At 41.3% G+C, this 27,802-nt stretch overlaps 1 protein-coding gene across 1 annotated transcript in view; it reads left to right on the top strand.

The window, feature by feature from the left end:
• Positions 1–27,802, top strand: part of LOC105563334 — a 255,758-nt gene that overhangs the window by 41,668 nt on the left and 186,288 nt on the right. Inside the window, exon 2 of the mRNA XM_012014842.1 lies at positions 14,310–14,629. Within this exon, the coding sequence (XP_011870232.1) occupies positions 14,497–14,629 (133 nt within the window). The 5' untranslated portion in view covers positions 14,310–14,496. The remainder of the gene's footprint in view (positions 1–14,309; positions 14,630–27,802) is intronic.

Raw genomic sequence — 27,802 nt, 5'->3', positions numbered from 1 at the left:
CACAATTCTCTTCTCTTCGTGTCATAAATAATATTGTGTATAGTAATATGTATCTGGGAAACTCGTCATGGACACAGCATTCTTTATAATTGAATATATGAAATGCATAAACTTAACAATTTGGCAACAGTGAGCAGAAGCTTTTACGCGAAATACAATCGCGGAGGCTTTCGCCATTACGAGACGAATGATATGTATGGAATTCCATACAATACAAAACGCAGCCTTTCCAGTCCGTCGCCCGCAGTCCACTCGATCCGGCGTGTCCGTTCAGAAACGATGAGACCGCGGCTATCGTCACTCGCAAATTCGCGGCGATTGTTTAATTGCTTTTCCCGGCCTGGCGTAACGCGTCGCATAATTTAAGCCTTAGCTGTCGCGGATAAGCGAAACGCTGCTCGAAGCTCGGCTTGAATCCCGAAATCCCCGGCGGATCGCACGGATAGGAGGGCGAAGCAGAGCGGCGCCGGACCACACTGGAGAGATATTAACATACGTAGATCGTCCCATACGAGTTAAGGAACGAGCACAAGTCAGCTTCACGTGTACATACACCCACACACGCTCGCCGATACTCACCGTATGCCGTCTACGTGCGGTGGAAATTTAACGGAGATATCCTCCGCTGGACGCAAGAAGCGCCCCGTAATTAACAGATAACGGTCAGTAGGATATTAGTTTATCCGCGAGTGCGCCCTGATGCTGAAGGCGCGGGCGATATATCACCTTCTTGCCACCCATAGAGCGATTGTTCCCGGCGCTCGTTCGCAACACGGAAAATTAAAGTTCGTTTCCAAAGGTGTGCCGAAGGTTTCGGGAGTGACATTACCACCTCGCAGAAAATAATGACTCGTACCTAACTTGTATCTTCGTATCGGCAGTATGATATTTGTAGATGATACTATTATTTTATAGCGTTATAGCGTTAAGCTACTTTTAAACAATATATGTAAAACGGCACGTATTACAAAATTCAGTGTTAAATGTTCTTCGCGAGTTTAATGTACGGAATTGGCATGTTAACTCTTCTGACTGAATTCATTTCGTTTGTTTTAAATCCGCTTGATGCAAAAAGCTCATTTTCGTGAGATAATGCAGAAGTTTTAATAAGAGCATTTGCAACTCTGTAAAATGTTAGCTTTTGTTTCTAAGTTTTTTTAGCGTACCTCTCTTTATATATTTTTTTTAAAGAATTCGTTTTAATTGCAAATTAGTGTATATAATTGCAGTAATAGGTGACAAACTGAACTTAAATAAACTAAATTTAAATCAGGATTAACTGTGTATGTATATAAATCGACATTTTACAGTTTTAACACCTCTGAGCCCACCATGTTAAAACGTACCCTGATGCATATCTGCTTAACTTTTCCGCTTTCTAGCCTAACTTTATTGGCACCAACCCCCATAACTCTGGCCCGACTCTCTAGTCAATTTCGTTAGAAGCGGGATGCATGAACGTGAAAGTCTGTACGCCACATTTGCATGATACAGCACACACGTAAAAGCAGACTCCGATCAAGCACGGATGACAATTTTATGAATCTCGTGAAAATGAATTTTCCTTATATTTAAAACATTTGATTTCGGATACGATGGCTTTGATTAATAATTCCAAATGTAATACGTAAACAGTCTCTAAAAATCAATTAGTGAATTATCACTGGAAACAGTGAATAGCCACTGATTTACAGTTATAAGTATACCACTGAAATTTTCAGTAGTATACTTATAACTGCAAATCAGTGGCTATTCACTGTTTCCAGTGATAATTCACTAATTGATTTTTAGAGAGTAGAACAAATATTAATCAAGACACGCATAGGGAAGTAATGGCTCGTGACATTAATGGCGAAAGTGGAATCTGTATTGATTTACCATCCGTAAGAACCGCTTTCCACTCAAGGGCGCCGACTCGCTTAATCCAGGTCTGTGAAAAAGCCACCACTGAGGAGGGTCGGACACGAGTGATCAGCCTGACAGCGTTCACTTCCGAATATACGCAGGAGTTTAATATTATTAGCGTTTGTACTCGCCAGTCAGTCTGTTAACTGAAAGGGACGATCGAAAGAACAGAGAGGGACGCGTCCATGCGGTCTGGCTACATGCCGCGTAAGTAGATTAGCCCTGGTGCACCGAAATGGAAATGGCGCGAACGGAAATGTAAGGAAAGGGCGAGAAGAAAGAAACGGTAACCACCTTCGCCGGTATGAGACGTCGCGGAAAATAATGAACGATTAAGGCGAGTCTGTAATTCGTTAATATCCTTGGTGCATTCGCATCAATTTTCGACGCGAGAACTTTCGACGAATATAAATAACGGCGATAAATGCGAATTATAACAATCATTACCATGAAACTTGGTAATTGGTCGCGAGTAACAACGTTTTCAAAGGTAAACGCAGTAACTTTCAGGGCGCGATCCTTAACGAAGATCCTTAACGAAGAAGAACGCCGTCTCGAAAACTGTGATTAACTAAGTCATTAGTCGAGTGGGGAAAAAATTTCCCGTTAACATCATGAGCTGTAATTTACTTTGATCGAAATGGATAGTAATATATATCGACCCTACTGGCGTATAAATCACGATCTTGCGAAATGGGATTTCCAGCGAATAGCGTGAGAGTTTGCAGAAGAATTTGCAGTTGAGATTTTCTGTTAAAACGTGTATTATTTCTTGTATGTTTCGCACACGGATTGCAGTGCGCTTTTAATTTTATTACGCGATAAATTTCTGCGATGACATGATGTAGGATATATCGAGTGAATATTCCACTCGCTATATATACATTCCTGGCAGGTCTTCAAATTTCAAAGAACGCGTATATAAGGACATAAATCTCACCGCGGGAGAGAGATTTCTCGTTTCTTACGTTGAATCGAATACGTTTTGTTCTCCAAAGATGAATTCGGGTTTGAAGAAACTGCATAAGAGAACTGCATTTTCAACTACTCGAACAGAAATCAAAAGGAAGACACTGAAGACGTAGTTAATGCAGACCCCGCGGTTAAAGATGGAGTCATCGCGTGTGGTGGGGTCGAAACAAAAGCAAGTTACGTCGGAAATTAGAGAGTCAGTGATTCCTCGTTACTTCAGTTTTACTTGGCGAAAGTACATGCTTTTCAAACGGGAGGCCGTTGGTTTCTTCATTCTGCTCGCATAGCCGAGGGCGCGTTCGTTTATTTCCGAAGGATCATCAAAAGTTAACGCACACATTTACCCGCGTCGCAACTTTCAAACTGAATCTTCCGTAACTATAAGATGCGCTTTAACGAAACTCGCCGTACAACCCCGGTACGTTTTCTTCCGCCAATCGATATTCGATACATCGATCGCCGCACCAGAGACCAGTAACCAGACCGCACGTAATATTTTCCTTCGAAATACATTCTATACTCGGAATATATATTCGTTCGAACGTCAAAATGCTTATCTCGTAGCGTATTGACATAATACAATCCGTCTCTTTATTTTCGCTCTCGGACAGCTATCTGTGAGAAATCGGTTTGTAATCATTTTAATTTAAACCAAAACGATAACATATCACTAGGCACATATTTTGCTTATAAATAAAATTATATATAAGTATGTTAATTAATCACTTATTAATCAATGCGTCATCTCAGCTAAAAGTTGACAGCGGCTTCTTGCCGATACAAATGAAACACTTAAATGACTAAGGCACTTAGGACGCGAGACAGCTTCTCTACACCCATATCGATTGCTTTAACGAAAAACGCACGAAGGTATTTACCGAAGGGTTGTCCCACGAGAAATTTCGGGAAGGGATTTTTATCCGGGACCGTTATCGTTTTTGCGACGAGCGAAGTTACCGATCTGATAACAAATGGGGGGAGAATCCGATCCTCTTTCCGGGTTGTCACACCGCGCGTACGTACACACCGACGCGTGTACGTGCACGTGTATGGCTCACGAGCGGGATATAGATCGGAAGCAAGGGCCGGAGTCCTTGGCTCCGCAGTGGAATTCGATTAAACTGGCTGCAGAGGCGTTCGAGTTTCTTAGTCGAATTGGAAGATTCCACGAGCTCTTCGGACGACAAAGCGTCGCGGGAAACTCGTAGAAAACGCTCGTCCGTTCTTTCGCCTAAGCCGTCGCCACAGCGTTCCATGACCTCCTCGGTTCTTAGCCGGGCGGCTAACTCGTCGGCCAATTAGAAAAAACTTTGACCAGGAACGGGATTACTTTGATCCCGGGAACTTCGGCCGGCGACACGATTGTGTTACCTCGGCGTCGCGTTAGGATTATAAACTTCACCCTGTCGGATTTTAGAAGATATGTAATGTCACTCGCGCGCGCTGTCGGCGCTTAAAAACGATTGCTCTCCAAGTCCGTATTACGTGAAATCAACCCGGGGTAACCATTAGCTAAAATGTTGTCCCACCGATTACATGATTTCATTTAATTTCATCTGATTACAAATAATTCATCTAATTGCAAATGATTTTCTCGTATATGCGTTTAAAAATATGTGACGTTGTTAAACCTCAAAATATATTTTTCTTATTTATCGCAGAACTGTCGAATACGCGATTATTAAGTTAATTTTTTTTACAATAAATTTTCTGTATTATTAAAACTGCCAGGTATGGTCAAGAATACACTGACGTTTTTAATGTCTATTGTTTAAAGTGAAGAAACTTGAAAATTAAGACAAAACGATTACACGGGGATTTCGTAAGGATTTCATCATGATTTCGGAGACACTGTCCCACGATTACATCAAGTGGTTACCCCCTTGCGTGAAGCCGTGTTCCAGATCGCGAGTCCAATTTTTCGTAAGTCGGATCACAGACCAGTTCCACCGATAACGTTTCAAAGATCATCGGAAATGAGTGCATTCCTCTCGTTTTTTAATATCTAATCGCGACAACTATCTCTTGTACTTAGAAAAAATGTTTTGTAGACCTGGATGCTGGCTTACCCGCAAACATTCGCCAAACAAGACCATGGATACGTTCAGCTCATTGAAACATTGTGAAATGTACGAAGAAGCGCGGTTGAAACCGCGTGCAAAGCCGCGGCTAGCTATGAAAAAGGTTTACGACGGCTGAAATTCCGCGACCATCGCGTATATACTGTCTACGTTACGACCGAATAGTGGAGTGGCTAAAATATAGGAGATACTAGCGCATTGTGCCACCGGTCTTTCGCGCCCGCGATCCTTGCCCATTTATTTGATATACGCGGCAGAACAAAAGGTGGGGTAATGATCTGATGCTAGTGCTTCATACTGCCACGGGCAAAAGGAAAACGAAATTCGCGGCGGAGATTTACGCCTATTTTTGCGACCGGCCGGATATTTTTTTATAAAGTGCGTTTTTCGCACTGCGGATATCGCGGCGGTTTCGACAGTACGATAGAAATCCGCCCTTTTTCCCCCGAGTATTTATAGCATGGTCGCGTCTTTAATTAAATTGAAAAATTATTCGCAACGAGAAAAATAAGGCTCGCGCATATTAATCCTGTGATGTAACCGATACTGAGATATACGGTGTATGCGCAACGAAGCGACGTTTATTAAAAACAGCGAATATCCTCCGGCTTCATATTGATGTATAGCTTTTTCCTATTCGTGCTATTAATTACAGTTGCAAAGCTATTTTGCAAAAGGGACGTATTCGATACGCTTTCAACTTAATTTCACAGAAATTATTTACCTTTTACTGCTAATAATACTTAAAATATTAATAGTTACTAAAATTTGTACGGCTCAAATGTGATAAACACAAATTTGAAGGAATAAAGGACTAAGAGCCGTGACAGGGTGTTAATGTCTAAATATTTCATATTTTAAATTTATTGCGAAAAATATTACCTCAGCCAGGATTTGAACCTGGACTTCCCTCTCGCTAGGCGGGCGTCTCAATCAATTCGACCACCGAGGCATATGGAAACACTTTGTAAGTTGATTCCCGAATGCCACCTATTGTGACAGTATTCGAAAAATAACTGCGCGCCGACTCAAATCGTCAGAGTTAAAACACAGTACAATCATCCCTACAATGTATTCCCATTATTACACTGACAAAAAATTTTTCAACTAAGTATTACAAATAGATTTACTTACATTTTTTTATAACGAAGTAAATATTTATTCTATTTAAAGAAAAATATCAAATTTTAAGTAAATCTATGTATTATATTAAGTAGATTAATTTAAATCATTACATTTTCTACATTCAAATAAAGATTTCATGAGATATAGAATACTATTAATTAAGTGAAATAATTGTTTTTGTTAAATAAGAAATCCAATTTATTTGCTGTGAAAATTATATCTTAGTAAACATTTTATAGAATTAAAATAAAAATTTTTATTAATGCATAATATATTTAATTTAAAATTATCTATTCTTTGATGTTTAATAAATACTTAAATTAAAGCAATGCATGTTTTAATTTGTTTATTATTTTTAAAATTAAGTTAATAAGCTATTAGGAGCCACACTCCCACCCGAACAAATAATTAAATGAAAGTAGGAAACGCGTGTTACGTCCGCGTAATTAATAGTTACATCTACATACTCGGTTTGTTATTTAATGTCGGTAAAACGCAACCTCTGTTCGATATATAATTCATTTAAAATATATTTGTAACAATTTGACCGCATATACAATTAGCAATTATGAAAGTTGTATTCCCATCTTTTTATCGCGATAAAATTTTCCTTGATTAAAATCGGGTTTTGCATAATGTATTACGTTCCCTCTTGGCCAACAGTCATTATTCACCTTGTCCCGTTCCAATGGATCTTTTCCGGACTTGAACCGCTCGATAGCTGTTCGCACCGAATGATTTAAATCAGGCTTCATTACAACGCATCTCGCGAAACTGCGCCGTTATCGATACGTCTCTATGCCAGGCCGCATACGAGCAATCGGTTTCGCGCATCTGCCGCGGCACGGAAGGAAACGAAGTTTAATCCTTCGGCAAGAGTTTCCACGTATACACACAAACAGCGGCCGGCGGGAAAGGCTCGATTAATCATATAAGCAACTTTTGCCGCAGTTCTCGAACGAGACGGCGCGGGCGCGACGCGTTCGGGAGGGCGGTGTGATGCGATGGCGAAAGCTGCCGCGCGCACAACGAGCGGATGCCGAGGGGTCAAAGGGGGATAGGGTGGAAAACGGTGGCTGCGAAACGGGTGCTCCGTTCGAAATTGTCACGATGATAAATCGCGTCGGTATCGTATATCTTGGTGGCGCGTCTCCAAGCACTTGCACACGGCCGAAACTATATTTTTCCCGGATACGGATACGCGAAAACGGGGGGCTACGTGTGGGAAGTAGAGCGTGAGGGCCCGGGGTGGAGGGAAGGGGGCGCCGGGGTTACGAGCCATAGATACGTGTGCATTTGTAGATTTCAACGCGTACTCATCGAGAGAACGCATGCCGCAACTTTGTCATGCACGCTCGGGGAACAATACCCGGCGCTTGCACCGCGGGAAAAAGCGCAGATCCACGATCAAGTACCCGAGAGCAAGCTCAAGAGCGAATGTTGAAATATCTACGTCCGGGAACACAAAGCATTTTTTATTGGATTCAGATTTACATTGTGAAATTTACATTGTAAAATTTACATTTGCAAAGTGTTGCCCCCCACAACGCGATTAGAGGGATTTGCCGAGATTTATATAAGAGTCGGAATTGATGGCGTTAAATATTAATACTGAAATATAGAAAACCGATAAAACACCTAGGAAATGCCGTAGTTTTTAATGTATGCAGTTCATTTTGTATAAATATACTTTTGTTCTACAATATACAATAAAGTAAGTAAATTATCTATTCGGTCGTGCAATTGATAGCGTAAGGAAGACAAGTATGATTGATGGGAGACGCAGAGAGCGCGACAAATGGCCACGAATAAAAACTTATCCGTGTTATCTGTACATGGATAACAGCAAACGATTTTGTCGGTTGATGTAGGAAAGCAATTGAGATAAGAGAAAAAATGCAAAAACTGACGACGCAGAACCGAACTCAACGAAATATTACACATTATTTTATTTATTCCCTTACATTATGGCTCTGTTCAGAATCTGAATTCAAAAGATTGGAGCGGAGAGAAAAAGCGCGGGATATATAACCATTCTCCTGTATTGCCACGACTCGAGGCAGCCATTATTTCTCCCTCCTTACTTTCGTTGTATAACATCGCATTTTTGGCAATGCAATCTCGCGACAGAGATAATAATTATCAATGCTCCAGGCTCTTTCGAAATGTACTGCCCTGCCGAAAAGAAAGGTCCGCATAAAATATGAAACTGCGAGGAACATAAAGCAGCGTTAAAAATCTCTTTTCTCCATAGCGAACTTTCAAAGATCTTCAAGAGGGAATCTGTATTATTCTTTGTAATGGAGTCGTTTCAAAAAGTGTGGATATATCTTTATGCTAGGTTGAAAAGTATCTTCCACCGAAGTGTCTTACGCAAGAGACTTGCGACTGTTTGATCGAGTATAATATTATGTTATTAAAAAATTTATCATCACTTTTTTTCCAACAAGATTTAATTTCCAGATTCGATTATAACACACCTCGCTCGCGAATAAACATCGCTTCGGTAAACACGTACGAGACGTTCTCTATCCTTTCGGTAGCTTATAGTTCGAAGTTCTACTCCGGCAAACAACGCGGCGTTACGTTTGCCGTAGTTGTTGGAGTGAAAAACAAATATTGTCTGGTGCTTGGACTAGCACGAGGCAGTGCTGCGACGTTTCGGACGGAGGTTGCTCGCTGCTGCGGAACGAACGTGTCATTATCCTTAGTCGCTAAGCTCCATTAGAAACTAAATACACCGCGTTCCGGCTGGCAAACATGGGACTACTGTGAAACCTGACTGATTATGGAGACGTGGTAATTGTACAGTTGATGGTGTGTTCTCTCTGGGACGGGGAAGAAAAGGATAATCGGGCAACAAATCTCAAGACAGAGACGGTAAATCCCCTGGCCGATACTCTTAATGATAATGAGAAACAGATATACTTGTGTAAATAATGACGAAACGAAGAATACTAGCAGCTCGATGTTAAATATTGTCCTTTAAAACTTTCTCATCAGGAGAGGACCTTTCGAATTTTTAATTGGAACAGAGTGCACGCATTCATCTGACGATAACAACGGTTCTAATAAATACTGACGTTTGAATATGACGCGATTACAACCGTAAATAGGAGGCATCAACGACGTTTAATGTGTATTTCTGCGAAACAGCGAGTATAACTTGAGTACATCCTGAGAAGCGCTTGTGGAACTACAGTATAGCGCGACACTCGCTACAGAATTCACGCTCGGTCTGACCTGAATATTAATGCTCGATGCATATATCTTTATCATACAGTCTTATCCAAGAATATATCTTCCAACTATAACAGCAAACCACAACCAAAGCCGCAAGCATAGCCCTGCTTCTACTTTACATATTTCAACAAATACTGGCCGAATATGTTTCCTGATAAGTTTACAAATATTCACCAACAATTCGTACAATTTTTGTGCAATACTCGGGATATGAATGATTAAACTGTAATGGTAGAGAATTCACGAGCACGCACAACGATACCGGATTTAATAATTTGAACTAACAGTTAACTAGTTTACTTAGCTTTATCTTCTACGCCTTGCGATAAAATTTTATGTAGCAGTCGTGACTTTGTTACTCGGTATCGTTATATATGCGTTAATCTTAGTGCAACGCACGAATGACTTTGCTCGTTAGTTTAGAATTTACAGCTACAACCTCGCAAGAAACAGCACTTCGAGTTGTTTGATCGGCAGGATGGTCAGATGATTAATTATACTATGAAACGCACAGTCACCTAAAGCCACAGACAATCGGGTGCCGTGATTATGGACGGGCTAAGATACATTCTGATGCGCAATTAATCGATATTCCGTCTAATTGATGCCTAACTCGATTAATAATTATGACGGTTCGTCGCGCATTCAATAGCCGTGCACATTTACAACAGTGATTAGCGAATTAATTATCCTGAACGTTATTGTCTTCACTGTCGCGAGACACGACGGACGCGAAGAATTATTACTAATATCCAACCATTTTCCTCCCATATAATAATATATACGGTTATCAATTTATTTCGCGCATTCTCTGATGTAATTCAAATTTTCGTAAGGCAGAAAATTTTCCTCAATCAAAGGCACGCCTGTGCGAGAGCTGTGCGTACAGCTCACAGCCGTTATATATTATTTATACTTTTGGCAACCCTTTCCAGTCGAGAATTGATTGAATCCTGCATAATTCTTTTCGCCTTATTAAATGAACATTTAATGAACATTTAAATTAAATAGGCAGCACGGTCTATATCTCCCACAAGAGATAGCGTTCCTTTAATTAAGTCTTAGCCAAAGAACATGTGCTCTACCTTGAAACGAAAACGACGCGCGCGTTGCAGTGCTTGTAGATGGACGCGGAAAACGCGGTTGCAGGCTAATTTGCGGCGGTGCTAAACGAGGAGTTGCCGGGGCATCAAGAAACAGGGCTAGACAAAGGGTGAGGAAAGGAGGGGGAGAGGAAGCGAGGCAAACTTCAGACACACGGCGTGAACTCGCGCGAATTGCGGCCCGAGTAATTATCTTTGCAACGAGAAATGTTATTTACTCGTACCTATTTGCCTCTTCGGACATTTGATCTTCCCTATGGAGAACTTGGCCATTTAGTTTCGGCATGAACATTAAACTTTACCGTCTGCCTTGGCGACGTGCGAAAGATGCACGATTACAAATCTCCCCCCCCCCTCTCTCAATCAGTATTATTTTTCTCTCTCAGCATTTCTACTTGTCCGCATATAGTAAAGCGTAATAACTGAGAACGGAGACAATTCGGATAGAAAACATTTCCGAGCGGGAAGCACAAATTGCAGATTGCAGGACCGAAGAGAGACGTAGAAAAAAAGAAGTGGAGAAAGAACGGGATGGAACAGAGCTGACCCGGCCTTTGTGTCGTTGACATTCTGGTAACTGCTGATTCTCCCTTCATCGGAACCCTCTTTTACCGTTTGGTCGGTTTTATTTAAATGGAACTAGCCATAATTGCATGGCACAATTACAAGCCACTTGCGGCTTTCTCTCTCGCTCCTTTATGCCGACTCCAGTTACACGTTTCTTCTTCTATTTCGATCACTGTTCTCCGGCTCGACGCCCAATCAGCACCTGGATTAAGTTAACTACATCGACACCTTTGGGATGAACTCGTTCACAACGGCAGTCGTTTCGATGGAGATGTTAAAAAGGGGGAAGAATAAAAGGAGAGACATCATTCTGAAGAGGAAACTTGACTCGATTATGACAGAGGTGTCTGAAGTGGCGAATTATAATTGGAGAATCGTATGCAAGGGACAAAGTATAATGGTTGTTGAAAGCGAGATCGGTAATATGAATTAGCTAAAGATCGCAAAAGCACGATTTGTACCAAACGTGCTAAAAAATACAGTTTAATCGACTAAAAATATCGTTTGTGTTTATAGCAGCGATAAAAAATAATTGGAAGTACGATAAAAAAGTTACGCTGCACTAAATATTACAATTGTATCGTAGACAAATTGCAGTGGATAAAGTCAGCGTCTGGTCAGACTGCGTAAATTTTTTCGAGTAGAACCATTTCTATCTATTTTGGTGGGGAAAAAAGGTAATTATTTATTGTCCACTGTTTCTCTTGTCTCATTTCTAATAGTGGTGTAAAAAGAGACACGCGAGGGACAGGAGAGAAACGAATTTTGTCCAGTGAATGCTGGATGAAGAAAAAGGAAAAGCATAAAATGCTATTATTTACGCGAGTTGAGTTTACACACTTGAGAGAAATGTCCTTAACGGAGTTACTTTCTTTATCCTGAAATGATACGACGGCGAAAGTTGCAAGTTGCTCTCTACTTTGAACGTGATCGTAGACCGGAAAATGCTACGGTGTAGGAAAGTGTTCAGGAATCTCGGTTAAAGCAGTGTTAAGAGCAGATAAGAAGATAGCGCGGGCTAATAAGGCGGACGAGCGATAAGTGCATAGTAAAGGAAAGAAGGGGGAGAGGGGAGACAAGAACAGGTACCCTTGGTCCCTGCAGCTAAGCACCTGATCGTCCACCGATGCGCTATATGAGCGAGTGCATAAAGGTCGTCCTTGCAGAACGCCGAGTGGCTTTCATAACTGCTGGACAAGCTCGTGGTGGAACCGGCGACGATAGATAACGACGAGTGAATAACACTCGGCAGCAGAACGACGGAATAACTTCGGCTTGTCACATTATGAACGACCGAATCGTCAACCTCCGTCTCCGTCCCTCCCCCCCCCCCTGGCGTCACCGTAATGGGGTCGTCGTCTCCCGTCGGCCTCCAAGTCCTCGCTTGCGACGTCGTGAAACATTATGGGGAACCATGACCTCCGACTTATGCATCGCTCGTCGCCTCGATGGAGATACGCTAACGAGACATCGACGACATTTCCAAGCAGATGAAAATGCAAATGCCGGTGCAGCTGAGTCCCAGAAACTATGCGCGTCTCACCTCGCTCGGCGCGATATGAATTTCATTTCGATCGAGACGTGACGGAAATTAAAGTAACCGCGTGACATAATTATTACGTGACCTCACGTTTTATATTCCAGTAAATTAGATAATAATTAGTGAACATTGAGGAGTAGAGGGGAGAAATTTCTCATTTGATAGAATTTTATACATGCTTAAATAAACGCACATTTTTTACCTCCCTTTGTGGTATACTTTTACGAATTTCGTATTGATACTGCATTTGGAAAAAATTACTGTGCAGTTGGATCAAAGCAGCGTATTATTTTAAATAATATAATTCCGAGTAACCGATGCTACACGTTAACACATGTGTTTTACATACGATGTAATAATATATGTATAATATTTACAATTTATCAATGATTAAAACGGCTTGTTATATGTAAATAATATTATTGCATATTTATGTTGTCTGTACGTAATCGTAAAAATTTTCAATTTTCCTTTTTCCTTTTTATTGTTACCGGAACAAAAATTCTGCATGAAAAATGTTATGAACAAACGGCAAACACTTCAATCTGTAAAAGCCGCTTTGCGGCAGTCGTGCACATTCGTTGAAAATAAGTTCCAATAGTCTCCCTTAGCCTTGGAATTTTTCACGAAAGTTCTTTGAGACCTATCCGTGCTTCATCTCCTAATGATCATCCGTCAAAGGAACCCCTCTAATGAAATATTTTGCTATTTTGTTGCAGGCGGGATCTCGTATCGACGGAGAAAGCTTTTTGATCTGGGCAAAGTCATTGAAGGATTTACGAAGACGAGTAAAAATCTACATGAGTCTAATTCCGTCAGAGAGCGAGGAAAACCGGAGTCCGGCAGAGAAACCCAAAGGAAAGAAAAAAAGGCGGAAAATAGTGGAAATGGCTTGGCACATGTTACGAGCGTAAAAAAGAAAGGGTAGAGGAGAGGGGGGGGGGGAGAGAGAGAGAGAGAAGGGAAGGCCGTTACTCTCGCGATCGCCGTCGGTAGAGGCGATGATTGTGTCTTCATGTTATACCCGAAGGAACGGAGTAATACGTTCTGAGAAGAAGGAGCGTGAAGTATAGGGTGCATAAATCAAGACTCGCGCAGAAATGAAGATTCTGTCTGGGAAGAGGAATAACGGCAGCGAGAGTGCAAAATTTTACGTGACATAAAGCCCTCTCGTTCAATGACGTGGAAAAAGTGCGTCTGATAAACAACGGCGGGCCGCTGTTCCTTGATTCTAAATTTCCATATCCGTCGCCAATGGCGTCATATACGTGTTAATCTCACGTCGAGCACCAATTAGAGCGGGGAGAGACGCGTGATCGCGCTTAATTAATTAATTTCGCTGCCCGGCGAGTCGATTATGTCGTACCTTCGTACTCGACCGTGACCTAGAATTCGCAAGAGATTAATTACTCGCGAACCGAATAAAAACGCTTCACCCTTCAGTCACCGGCACATCTTGATATCTTCTCTATTCGGACCTTCAAAATTAATATCGTTGAATCCCTCATCCCTCGACAATCCGTTCGCATGTCGATCCTTCGCTCCTCTTAATGCGCAGACTTGCTTTAATGAAATTCCTCTTTCAAGAGCTCTTTGATTGAAATCGCGCATAAATATTATGCGATGTAGAAATTACGCGGCGCAGCGTATTTTTATAATTTCCTTCGAGCTATCATCCGTCGGGCGACTCCTCGCCATGATATGAAAATACCAGCTGTTAGACGCGACGAGATAAAATGACGGCAGTATCGAGAGTTTCGTTCGATTGCGTAGATATTCAACGGCTGTGACGTATTGTTGTGCGCCCGCGCTCGGACGAAAAAAAAGAGGGGAAAGAGAGGAACGTGCGGAAGAAACGAGCGTTAAAAAAACGGAGAGGAGTAGCGGAGGCATGTCGGAGAAGATGATATCGTGGCGGAGAACTGATTGAAACGAAAGAGAGAGAGAGAGAGAGAGAAAAATGACAACTATCGAGACCGTTAGTGAAATGAGTGCGGTACGTCGGGCGGTATGGTTCAGCGCCGTGTTATTTGCAGCGACTCCCTTGGCATACACACAAGTAACATGGACGCCGATCTACGTGGGAGGATACAGTGAGTACAATTGCTATTCTTTACCGTAGCGGTGCAAATGAAGAGATGATAACGAAATAGGGAGGAAGTGAGACGGTACTTGTGACAAAATTGAGTTAATATCGTCTAGCCATTTCCCTTTTAAGTACAGTCATTCTCCGTTTTACGTCACTCCTTAGAACGTTACTCCATTATTAATTAGTTTTGTCTTGAGTAATATTGTGGAGATGGAACTTATGGATTTTAAATTCTAAATCGCATCTCAGGAACCCATACACTTTGCCCGTTGCAATGTAACGTTTAACGTTGCTTCACTTAAAGCAATCACGCTGAATGCGTACGTAACGTTAAGCGAAGTATAAGTGGTATTTAAATATTTTGGGGAAAACGAAAAATATTAATGTTATAATAAAATATAACGTTAATATTAAATTTGTTAGAGGTAAAACATAATAATGTATCATTAATACCCTGCACACGTAACTTATTAACGTTCATTTGTCATTCCGTGATTTGCTCGCGGAACATGCGATATTTGCAGTTGTCACGTACACTAATCTTCATTTTCATATGATAATACATTATGATAAATTATGCTTCGGACCGCGCTGCGCGTCGCTTCGTTGCGAGCTGAAAAAACATGTCAAAACGGGCGCACACGCGTTTCCTCTTTTTTACGCGACATATTTTCATTCGTCCGACGGGAAAGCGAAAAAGGAAGTAAAGAAGCGGCGCAGTAAACGATGAAATATCGCGCGGCATTATTTTTTCGCGTTTCTCCGAATCTTTTTTAACGACTCGAACTTTGGCAATCAGGGTTATAGCGACGAGCGCGAAAGTGTGCTCCACGATAACCAGTACGAAGGATTGATAGTGTCAATTAACGAGCCACGACTGGTTGAAAGTTTGCAAACGAGTACAATTAATGGTGCATCAGCTTTCTGCGTGGCAATTGAGAAAGGAGACGTCAAAGTAAAATTTCTCAATTTTAAATATTCACGATATAAAATGTTGAAAGTTGTAATAGTTAATTTTGAAAAATAACATAACATAATAGACAATGATAACTACTTTAATGAACTAATATTGACTTTTTAAAACTTTTTGCAAAAAGCTTGATGGTGTAGTAAAATAAAACTGGTACGTTAGATAATTTCTGAAATTCTTATTACGATAATATTATTTAATATTACTTTAAAGCGCTTCAGGGGAACATTTTAATCCAGATGTAATGATATCGGAGCAAATTAGACGTTGCTGTGAGGATATGTGCCATTAATGCAATCGTAAATTATTTTAATGATATTCCTCTGGAAAAATGAGTTCAGAATTTAATCTATTGCCCGCGTTACGGGGAGCGTCAAACCGGGAATGATGATAAATGCATAAAATACTCGCTTAAGAGAAAAGCAATCTCACGAGTATTCAGATCTCAACGGACATTAAATTTTTATAACCTGGGACATTTATCCGTTAATGCCGTCACTCCGCCTGATGGACGTCGCAATAATCGAATTACAGGACTGGTCCGTCACATAATTTATTAGACTGGACGATTTTAATATATTTTATTGTTAATTATCACCGTCGCAAGTTTAAATCGATAGCTATTACTACCACCTATAGCTGTTTCACTTTACGATCTCATAACTTTTGTGTATATTAATGAAATTGTTTCATATAGATGCTGCGTTGATAAGTAGATTGTGCGGTCCATAAACTCGTGTAATGCGATATAACGCGGGTGCATATAGAAAATACGATATTGCGTGTCATACTTTCCTAAATAATCGGATATAAAATACGGCATTTATTTAAATCTACCAAAATAAACTTTGTATCGCATTTGAAAAATTGTACGGTATTGTATTAGTATAAATATTGCAACATTAAAGATGAAAATAATAAAATGTAACATGGAGACCGACTGTATTGGGTCGTCGATAGACAGTATTTTATCCTACGTACTCCCGAGGGGGAATGCGAAAGATCTGGAATCGGTAACAATGTATCTACAGCAGGATCAAATTATCGCACACACAGAGAACGATATTGCAAGAGGGTTTAGCCGAAGTAGAGTTTTACCGAATGATCATTCGATCCACGTAGAACGGATTGAAAACCAATCACGCTACGCTCCGTAGAAAGATATAGGGCCCCGCTACCAAGAAATCAATCTGAAACGTGCCCGAAGTAACTCAATTTTCTCCAGTTATGTCTAAGGTTACCGTTGCAGGCCGTGTATAAGCTGATATGAGAAGGTGAGCGTCCTTGAGTTTGCAACTTCCGCCAAGTCTGATCGCAGTCTTAATCACTAGAACTTCATCGTGAGAAATTAAGCACTACCGTTCTACAACTCCGACGTATCTCACCTTGTTTGTCTTAATGAACAAGTCTCAAAGTTGCGCCTCTTCCTTTCCTTTCCCCGAGATTTACTCGCTAACATTTGTAATAGGAAACACACAGCGACCGATATTCTCTAAAAATTAAAAACTGCATTTCAAGATTAGAGTTACGCTCCACCGGAGAATGGTACCCTGATGCTCTAGCATCTTAATTTTTAAATGCAGTGTTTAGTTCATCTAGAGATATTACTCAGTTACTGTATTTTCACTCATTGTCAGAAATAATCCGTCGTATTATGTCGAGTCAGTTTCCGTTAACAAACGCAAGTCCGGAGGAGCACCTTAGAGAAATATGCTCGGCACATGTAAGCATAACGATGCAAATGTAATATACATTCACCGAGCGGAATGTCGTCTTATTCAAAGTCCGAGGCAACGCACGGCATACCGTAGGAACTGAGAACCTACTATCGCGCGCCATTGTGGCGCATCAATCTTCTAGATCGTTACGCGTCCTCCGTCCATTTAGTAAGGTTCCTTCAGTTAGATCCTGACTCCGTCGTAAGCGATGTCGTCGCGGTAACGACTGGGCCAGACAAGCGGATCCTTTAAAGCGTGATCCAGGGTTGCGTGTAGATCCGCCGGAATAATTCAAGCCGCAAACATCGTGCTCCGGTGATGGTGGATCAAGCGGGAGAGAGCCCCGAGTGAGTTTAGGCGAAGGGGAAACGAAGTGGTGGGATATAGGATCGCCGCGCCGCTGAAGACTCTCCTTTGCAGTTGGTTGTCGTCGGTAGCAGACTGTACTCTAATTAACGGCGGGTAACAAGGGTACCCGAGAGAGAGAGAGAGAAAGCGATGGAGAATCGTTGTAATAATTCGCGCCACGATGAAGGAGATGGCGGAGAAGGAGGAACTGTATACAAAAGAGAATGGATGGGCGGGCAGTATATGAAAGACGTGAGAGAGAAAAGAGATTCTCGAATCGGTATCTCGAGTACGCCCGTCTTAAAATGTTGTCGATTAATTTACACCCGAATACCAGGCGCTCGCTGTTTCTCGGTGTGGAAACTTCCAACTTTCGTGACGTGAAAAGGTTGAAATCCGGTTGACGCCTCCGGTGAATGTTGCGCGATACTGAGAAGACTAACTACTCTAAGCAGGAATCGAAGATGGATAGTCTCTCACGTTTCGTTAAGTCGGCATAAATGGAGTTCGAGAGTCATTTGTCATACGACTCTGTCGTGGTCAGAAAGGTTGTCCGACGTTTTACAATGAGTTTTCGAAATATTCATATGTATCATTGCATAGATATTCGTACATATTCCTTTGCTCTAATAATGTGTCACTGCACATATCCGTCAGCAAAAGCTATGATTTCACGCATGGTAGACTGTGTTTCCGAAATTTATCATACAACATCGGACAACCTTCCTGACGACGACTTATACGCCGGTTTATACAAGTTACCGATAGTAAACGTTTGAAAGAAATGGCACTTCTTCCAGCTTTTTTCTGCATAAAACGTTTTCTCTCGCAATAAATTTTTTAATGCGGATGTCATAGACACCTTATTTCTATATACTTGATAAATGCTGTTTCGTAATAAAGTCCTATTAAACTTTTCTTAATATATCTACAGAAAAACTAATAAGAGAAAGAAAGAGAGAGAGAAAAGCTAGTGTTACACTGATAAAAAATATCTTAATCAAAAAAAATTTTACTTTACTCAAGAAAATTATTCATTAGGTGGCTCCTAATAACTTATTAACTTAAACATATATAATAAACAAATTAAAACATGCATTACTTTAATTTAAGTATTTATTAAACATTAAGGAATAGATAATTTTAAATTAAACAATTTAAATTAAACAATTTACACTTTAATAAACATTAAATGAAATAATTAACAATAGTATTCTATATTTCATGAAATCTTTATTTGAATGTAGAAAATGTACCGATTTAAATTAATTTACTTAATATAATACATAAATTTACTTCAAATTTGATATTTTTATTTAAATAAAATAAGTATTTACTTTGTTAAAAAAGTTTTTGTCAGCGTAGTATTCGAATAAAAAATACATACGCGAAAAGGAAATTTATTGTATTCATCAGCGTAACATCTACTTTTCTTTCGAGTCTGTCGCTGGAAAGCGAAAAATAAAGTGTAAATGGATACGCTGCATTCTTTGAATTTCGGTGGCGTACCGCAGAAAAACGGATCAATGGCGCGATATCTTGCGTGTTACAGCGCGTGTAGATACCACGAAGATTGCATTGTGAGTCAGACATGCGTACTTAATTCACATATATTACTCACACACGAGCTATGAATGCACGCAGCATGCAACCGGTTACGCGTACCTTGTCTCATTATTCGAACTTCAAAAGGATCATACTTCCATTGTAGCACAGCAGTAATTATATTCCTTTCATGCACCGTTATTATGTTACGTTCGTCATTTATGACGAACTGGTCCTTTTAATAATAGGTGATTGATGTCGTCTAAGCCAATATCGTGGATCAATAAATTATCCAATAACACCGTCTCGTGAAAACGGCGAGAGTGATTTAGCGCGACGGCAAAATGAAGCGTCAGTTGGATTTAATCTCAGATACAATTGCTCAGGATGACCCTTGAATCGTTTTACTTCTTTAAGTTATCCACGTTATTTCTTGATGAAAGACAAAGGGACGCTAGAGCTTCTTTTACGCGCGCGTGTCCAACTTGGCGAATGAAGTCAGGGGTGGTAAAAAGACTTACGCTCGTAAAGCCGCGACGAGATTCAAGTTGGGCGGACGCGAGTCGAATATCGTGATCAGTCTTCAAAGATCGCGGATTCTCGAGGAAGGGCATAAAGAAATCGTTGGTTATTTTCCCCCTTATCTTTACTCTCTCATTTCGCACCGCTTAATCTTATCACGCGCAATGCGGACTCGGGCGGTTCAAACTCGACCCTTACTACTTACTGTCCTGCAACTTCGTGTTCACGAGCCCAACTTCGATCCTCTCGGTTTTTATCGCGTTGCTTTATTAACAGGGCCACGGGAGCGTGTTACGCGACACGAATTAATTACTTTGTGTTCGCGTTGTGAACTTGTTTCGTTTCAACGACACAATAATAGTGCGGTAACTTCTACTTCAATCGTGTACGAAATATATTTTAGAAGTGGCAGTTATTCAGATAACGCTGGTACATTTATTTTAAAAAAAAGTATTCGCTTAAAAATATATTCTTCACGATTGCGCAGTGCTAGATTTGACTTCCTCCGTGATAAATGGTAAACATTGATGCATCGTCGAAATGTGTTTCAATATTTAAAAAATAACCGGATTACAAGAAATCCGATTACATTTAAAATAAATATAGGTATAGGGATTTCTTTGTGTATATGTATGCCCAGACCAATCTCAAACAGCGTTGCTGCGAAAACACGGCATTGTTCGAGCTGTAAATGCGTATCCGGCGTATTGATTTATAAGTCAAAATGTAGCGTGTACCGAGGGAAAACGTGACAATCTCGCGCCGTGCGTTTGAGGAGGCACGGAGCGGGCGGCAAAGGAGTGTACGGAGTGCACGAAGGCGAAAACGTTTGCTTGGACGAGTAAACAGGGGCGATTCTGTTTGCTTTTCGAGGAGGAAGAGCACGTCTCGACGTACGCGTGGAATCAGGTACCCCGGGCCACCACCCCGTATGCGCGTCTCTGCACGAATGACAATTCAATATTGATGCTAACATTGCTTTCATAAGCAACTGCTGTCCACCAATTTGTGTGTTCGCAATAATAAAACATGCTTCCAAACCCAGAAGGCGCTCTTTCAAAGTGAATTGTAAACTTCGCTCAGACAACCTTGTTTTCTTGGTAGACGGATGCTCAGTTCCTATTCCTCGCTGAGATTGTATGTGCGTGTACATTCCCAGCTCTCTTATTTATTAACTTGATCTCGCTTGAAATTTTGTTTTCTCTGACAAACTGCACCGATAAGAGACCTGTGTGCGTATATTAGAAGTTCTACTTTAGTTTCTCCCGTTATTACGTAAAGTGCGGCAATTCAATTATATAAAAATAAACAATAAGGCGAAACCTCGTGTTATCGCACTAATTGCGCTCATAATATATTTGCAACAATTATTGTTTCAAGTGCTTTTATCGCATGTCCTATCTCAAAGAGCGCAGCCAACAGCGGCAAAGTTATCGGCGGCCACATCGATCGATGCTGCACTGCCAAATCGTTCAACGGGGGAGCAGCTGTAAAAAGGTGCCGCATAATGAGAAAAGGGGTTCCGTGTTCCGTCGATCTCGCAATCGCAGTGGCGCATTGTTACAACACATCCCACCGTGAGCGGTGGCGAACTTGAAAAGCCACCTGCGCGCGCGGTGTGCAGGTGCATTGCAGTTTCATAGTCTTCGAATCCCCTTCGCCCCCTCCCCCGCCCTCCTCCCGCGCTGTTTCCCGCCCGGTCGACGGACCGGGGACCGTCCGGGCAAACTGTAATCCTGTTTTCTAAATGTAACCCAACTTCGGCGAACATGTGTATGTCCGACCGCAAGCACTGTTCGACAATTTGTCTCCGCGCCCGACGCTTCGCCGCACTTCTCCCTCTCTCTCTCTCTCTCTCTCTGTCTCTTTACTACTCTCCTGGTGCCCTCCGCCTCCCTTGTCTCCTAACTGCATTCTCCTTCTTGGGCGTTCGGTATCTTCCCCAGGGTAGGGAGGGAGGGGAGCAGAGGTCCCCTGCGCGAAACTATATTTCCTTTGATACTTGTACATACACGTGCGTGTGTAGATGTACGCGTCGAGATAGGCAACGCGCGCGCGCGCGCGTTCGTTCAGCTCCATGTATGTACATACATACATATATGTATATATGATGTTTGCGCACGTATAATGTAGAATACATAGGGTACATAGAGCGGTTGCCTGCAAGTGCGCGTGTGTCCGTAGCGCATTCAGGTTTTTGGATGCAGTTTAACGCTCCGCTCGGTCTTCGACGTAACTTCCGCGGGAAATTTACTCGGTGTTGCTCTTCGAAATTTACGCCGAAGATTATCGAACTACGATAAACCTTAACCACCGGTTACTAACTGTATTACTCGTAACTGATTTGCTTGCGTCCTCTACAGTGCACAATTTCTCTTGGAAGGCATTGCTCGCGCATTTCTTACAGTGGGCCGCGCTTCGATATCGATTTTAAACATTTTGGAACAATTTTAGTCATTCTATTTGTTAAGTAATAAATTAATGACCCGAGTTGCAATTATATTCAGCTCCCAGCCCATTTATATTTTTGCCCCGTAAACTAGTTTGTTTAACTGACACTTTCAGTCGAGAATTCTTAGAAATCTGGGGGTATCAATAATAGATTATTATTGGTACCTTCTTATTGTTATTATTATATGGTAGGTAGGTAGCTATTAAGAAGCCTAGAATGGAATATCATAAATTCAATTAGGAAGAATGTAATTTCTCTTGGAAGGCATTGCTCGCGCATTTCTTACAGTGGACTGCGCTTCGATATCGATTTTAAATATTTTGGAATAATTTTAGTCATTCTATTCTTTTGAGTAATAAATTAAAGTAATGACCCGAGTTGCAATTATATTCAACTCCCAGCCCATTTATATATTTGCCCCGTAAACTAGTTTATTTAACTGACACTTTCAGTCGAGAATTCTTAGAAATGTGGGGGTATCAATAATAGATTATTATTGGTACCTTCTTATTGTTATTATTACATGGTAGGTAGCTATTAAGAAGTCTAGAATGGAATGTCAATTTATTTAGGAAGAATGTAATTTCTCTTGGAAGGCATGCTCGCGCATTTTTTACAGTGGACTGCGCTTCGATATAGATTTTAAATATTTTGGAATAATTTTAGTCATTCTATTTTTGTTAAGTAATAAATTGAAGTGATGACCCGAGTTGCAATTACCTATATCCAGCTCCCAGCCCATTTATGCCCCGTACACTAGTTTGTTTAATTGACTCTTTCAGTCGAGATTTCTTAGAAATGTAGGGATATCAATAATAGATTATTATAGTTATTATTACATGGTAGACAGTTATTAAGAAGCCTAGAATGGAATATCAATTCATTTACAATAGGAAGAAACGTAATTTCTCTTGGAGGGCATTGCTCGCGCATTTCTTACAGTGGACTGCGCTTCGATATCGATTTTAAATATTTTGGAATAATTTTAGTCATTCTATTCTTTTGAGTAATAAATTAAAGCGATGACCCGAATTGCAATTATATTCAGCTCCCAGCCCATTTATGCCCCGTTCACTAGTTTGTTTAACTAACACTTTTAGTCGAGAATTCTTAGAAATGTAGGGGTATCAATAATAGATTATTATTATCTTCTTATTGCGATTATTACACGGTAGGCAGCTATTAAGAAGCCTAGAATGAAATATCAATTCATTTAGGAAGAAGAATGTAATGATATCGAAATATTTTCTGTAATATCATAGTAGAGGTATACATTATTTGATACGCACACATCTGCGTATCTCATTGAGATTATTTGTAAATTATCTGTCCAATATACAAGATATTTATCGTTTTACTTCTGAGAAAATTCGCTAAATTATATCGTCAGAGATTTATCAAGCCACGCACGTAGATTGAGTTTGCTCGACAAACGATCAGCGATACGTACCGTCAGAATTCAAATTTCTCTATTCGAGTCACTCGTCATCGTCCAACGAAGCTTGTAACATAGCAGTTTGGCAAGAACAATTAACCTCGGGCTGATGGCATTTAGCAATACCGGTCTAATTCAACCGTCGTCAGATCTCGCATACCGTCCCTTCATCCGGCTCGTATCTGACAATCGATTCCTGTTAATCCATTCCGCGCGGCACACACAATCACCAATCTCGTTGCACCGGAATGTTTTATACGGACCTTTGTTCGCAAATTCACGAGTAAGCGACGGCGGGAGAATCGATCTTCTTTCCTCGTATGCCGACGGACTCGAGCCCCGTTGAAATTCGACACCGATAGCAGACTCGTATACAACATTGTCGAATCGGCGCCGATATTTTCACGATGGCTCTATCTTCTTACGCGATGTGGAGCCTAGCTAGTAATTCGTGTTACGTTCGGTAAAATTGTTTTCATCCACACCAAAATCGCTAGGTCGTTATCAGTCGCAAGGATAAGTACGAAATATCTAACATCGCGTTACTTTTGTCATGCGTTTTATTTATTTTATGCGTTTCGTGTAATTTCACTGGGATTATTTTTTTAGTAGCGACCATAGTCAAACATGCGACGATCCCTGCGTGCTCGTCTGATCGACGATAACGAAACGTTCGTGGAAACCACGGAAGTATCTGGTTAATTAGCCTTGGAGCATTGTCAGTAATTGCTATCGTACAGGCAACGACATTTTAACGCAACGTCGGATGATCGCCCGGAAATCGACTGTGGTAGTTGCTCACGGCAACCTGAACCGGAAGAACCGTGTCGTGCGCGAATTGTCGATATTCGAGAGAGCGGCAATCGCAGCCGCTCGTCATCGGCGCTCGGCGCGGGGGAGAGAGGGCGGCTCTCGTAACTTGCAGCAAGAACAATTAGCCGGCGGGCCTGCCGGAATTGCCGTGGGCGGTGCAGCCGACTGGCTGCTCTCGCACTCGTCACGAGTGCTCTCCGCGCAATCCCTTTCGTACCATCCCTCCGGGTTCGTCGCCGTCCCTCTACCGATTCTTGTCGCACTAAGGCAACCCCCGGCGTGAGTTACAACCCTCCGCCAAGTTTCCACGACGGCGGCGGCGGCGGCTGTTACAGTCTGCCAGTAATATTGTTCAAAATATCCGGGGCTAACTCCGCTCCGACACGTCGCGATGCCGCGCCGTGCCGTGCATGCTCCCGGATGGGAGCCACAACTTGGTTCTTCTCGCGTTACGCTGTCCACGCGGAGAGCGAAAGTGCTCCCGTATGCCGGAGAAGTAATGTCGCGACCGCGAGTTTCGAGAGTGTCGGCGATTCGTCAAGCGTGCGAAAGTACGTTATGGCTAATTAGATCGTCGTGAGACGCGTGACGCGTGAGAATGATATACTTGACTCTTCCCGCGTTTTATTCGAAAGTAGAGGGAAAATGCGATTTCTACGACAAAGAATCTCGCGCGGTCCGTGCGGATTTAATTACACTTAGCAATCTTGATATCCCCATATTTCTAAGAATTCCCACCCGAAGGTGTCAGTTGAACAAACTAGTGTACGGGGCAATGATAAATATAAATGGGCTGGGAGTTGGATATAATTGCAACTCGGGTCGTTCTTTATCCGCATTACGATTTATCTATGCGCGCGACTGTAACTAAGCAATACAATTAAAACTATGTTAATCAGTTTACATTGCGTATCGTTCTGATTCGAGCGCGTACGAAACGGAGAGAAAACGAACGAAGGAGAGGTAAATAGATATAGAGAGAGAGAGAGGGGGGGGGGGGAGCTAGACAAACCTGTCTATTTAATGAAAATTAACTAACAGCCGCGTATCGCGCGAAACGCGGCGGAGTAATGAACTTTGGAACGACGGGGTGAGATAAGGACGCGCGATAGCGGGGCGGAGTACGCGGTGGGATTATATTTCAATTTCGACTTTGGTGGAAACACGCGGATGATAAAGCAAAACGCGCGGCGCGCACCTTGCCAGGCGATAAAGCCGCGATATCTATCCGCCATAAAATGCAAAATCCATCTTAGACGAGGGCGCGATATCTGGGATACGTTGCACACTGTTGGCGCAGGACTCTCGAACGACTGGGAGTGATCCGCTTTTATCTGAGCACTTTTCGATACCGGCCAAATGTTTCTGAGATATTGCGCGTGCTGTGAATTATGGTCGTAAAAGCGACTTATCTCTCGGGGCGCACGTACAAGATATCTGTAATACCGTTGTACGGGATACTGGATTGTAACTGCGAGTATAATCCCGTAGCGCACTGAGCAAACAGCGGTGTTATTTAATCAGAAAGTAGTTTTATTAGCTTCCGTTTACTTGTTAATGGCTCTTCATTATTGAACGGTACTGTAAATCTTTCGCTCGTTCTGCCGCACAAAATTACGTCTGCCGGCTCAATTTAATCCTGCTTTATACATCACGATGATGTAAATACATCGAAAGTGAGCGCGTTTCGAACACTTTTAATGTCATTCTCTCTTAATTACCCTCGCTTGTTTTAATTACTTAAATCCGACCGCGGAAATGAAATTTCTCAAATGCACGTGTAATTACTCAACTACTGCGTTAAATTAACATGGGGTTATACGGTGCGAAACTATGTGCGAGATATAATGTGCTTTCGAACTTACTGGAGTTAAAGAGAAATTCGTCGTTCGCAGTGTTTAATCAATTTTGGAGGAAAACGCGCCTGTCTGCGGGCTGTCCATTAACGAATTGTCGCGGATCGATCCGATATTTTCAGTTAATTAAAAGTGCATTTGGAACATCGAATTTGCGGCTTAACGAAGCGAGATTTAATGCGCGTAGTTACGGTGCCGCGCTTCGGACGAGGGATTCCCTCCGATGAAAAATGGAGACAAAAGAAATGCAATCGTTTTATTACAATCAACGAAACTATTTAAATCTTGTTGCGGAAAACATATTTTTCGAGTTTCACGCAGAATGCAGAGGCATTCGCTCGTTTATTCCAGCTTCGCGTCAATCAATCCCTAAAAGAATTACACTTGCAATAAGAGGAGTGTCATCGGAGACGTAAAATATAACAATATTAATTGTATGTCATCGCTACGATCTTCTCTCTATCATATCACGTGTATATTGATTTCTGGTAAAACGTTGAAGAATTCAAAATCAAATTATGCCACACGGTAATTCGCAAAAGACGTATACACAAAACGTAAAGAATTGGCTCAAAGTAACAGCAATAATTAAATTTATGTAAATTGTTATAACAAACTCTTTCAGTTGTACATTATGCAAATTTTACTCGTACTTTTTCGCGATCGTAACGAAGACAAATTTTATCTTAGAAATATACCAGTGCGCGATGATAATCCATCGACATTGATTTAATGGGATTGGGATTGAATAGGGGTCTTTTTAATCTCGTACATATGCGAGAATATGTAAAGAAAATAAGATAACCCACCCGAATTTTGGCAAATAAGAAGAAATCAACTAATATCGTACAGCACTTCACTAACACATTCCATCAAAGTGGCCAATATTGGCCACTTATCTCGTGGTATTCAGTCTTCCCTCGTCGGGCCAGATTGGACCTACCTTTTGTCGCTCCTGGCCGTACAGTCTGATCATTTTGACCAGAGATCAGGAAGGAAGAAAACTCCTTCCATAGTCGGTTTATTATCGTCGCCGACAGAAATTTCGTACGGTTCGAACTATATGCGAGCGTCGATTATACCGAAATGCACAACCACGAGAAGTTAATTAAAAAATAAAATTAATTTAAAAAATTTGCTGTATAAAACCAATCAAATAGATTTTTACGTCCGTTATTTATTCGAGAATAGATAATAACTATCTCTTCGTGACTCAATCTTTAAATTCAAGTATATATGTATATAGAAAAAAGAATTTACTTCGCGTTATATTTGTTTCAATTACATTCCGCGATAAATTAAAATTTATAATGTGGATGAAATTAAACAATTAATAATTTTCTGAAAAATTTTTGAATAACTAATCGCGAAGACCGACCGCGAAAATATGAAGATGCGTGTAACTATATGTATGCATGTATTCATGCGAGACGCATCTTGAAAGTACATCGCGAGATACACAAACAGAATAAATGACGTGAGACCCAGAGAAAAGAAACTTTCCGTACGACGGCTAGA

The sequence above is a fragment of the Vollenhovia emeryi genome, unplaced genomic scaffold (assembly GCF_000949405.1).
Source record: "Vollenhovia emeryi isolate VEMERY1.0 unplaced genomic scaffold, V.emery_V1.0 DF939178.1, whole genome shotgun sequence".
NCBI lineage: Eukaryota > Metazoa > Arthropoda > Insecta > Hymenoptera > Formicidae > Vollenhovia > Vollenhovia emeryi.
This window is presented reverse-complemented; position numbering and strand designations above follow the sequence as displayed.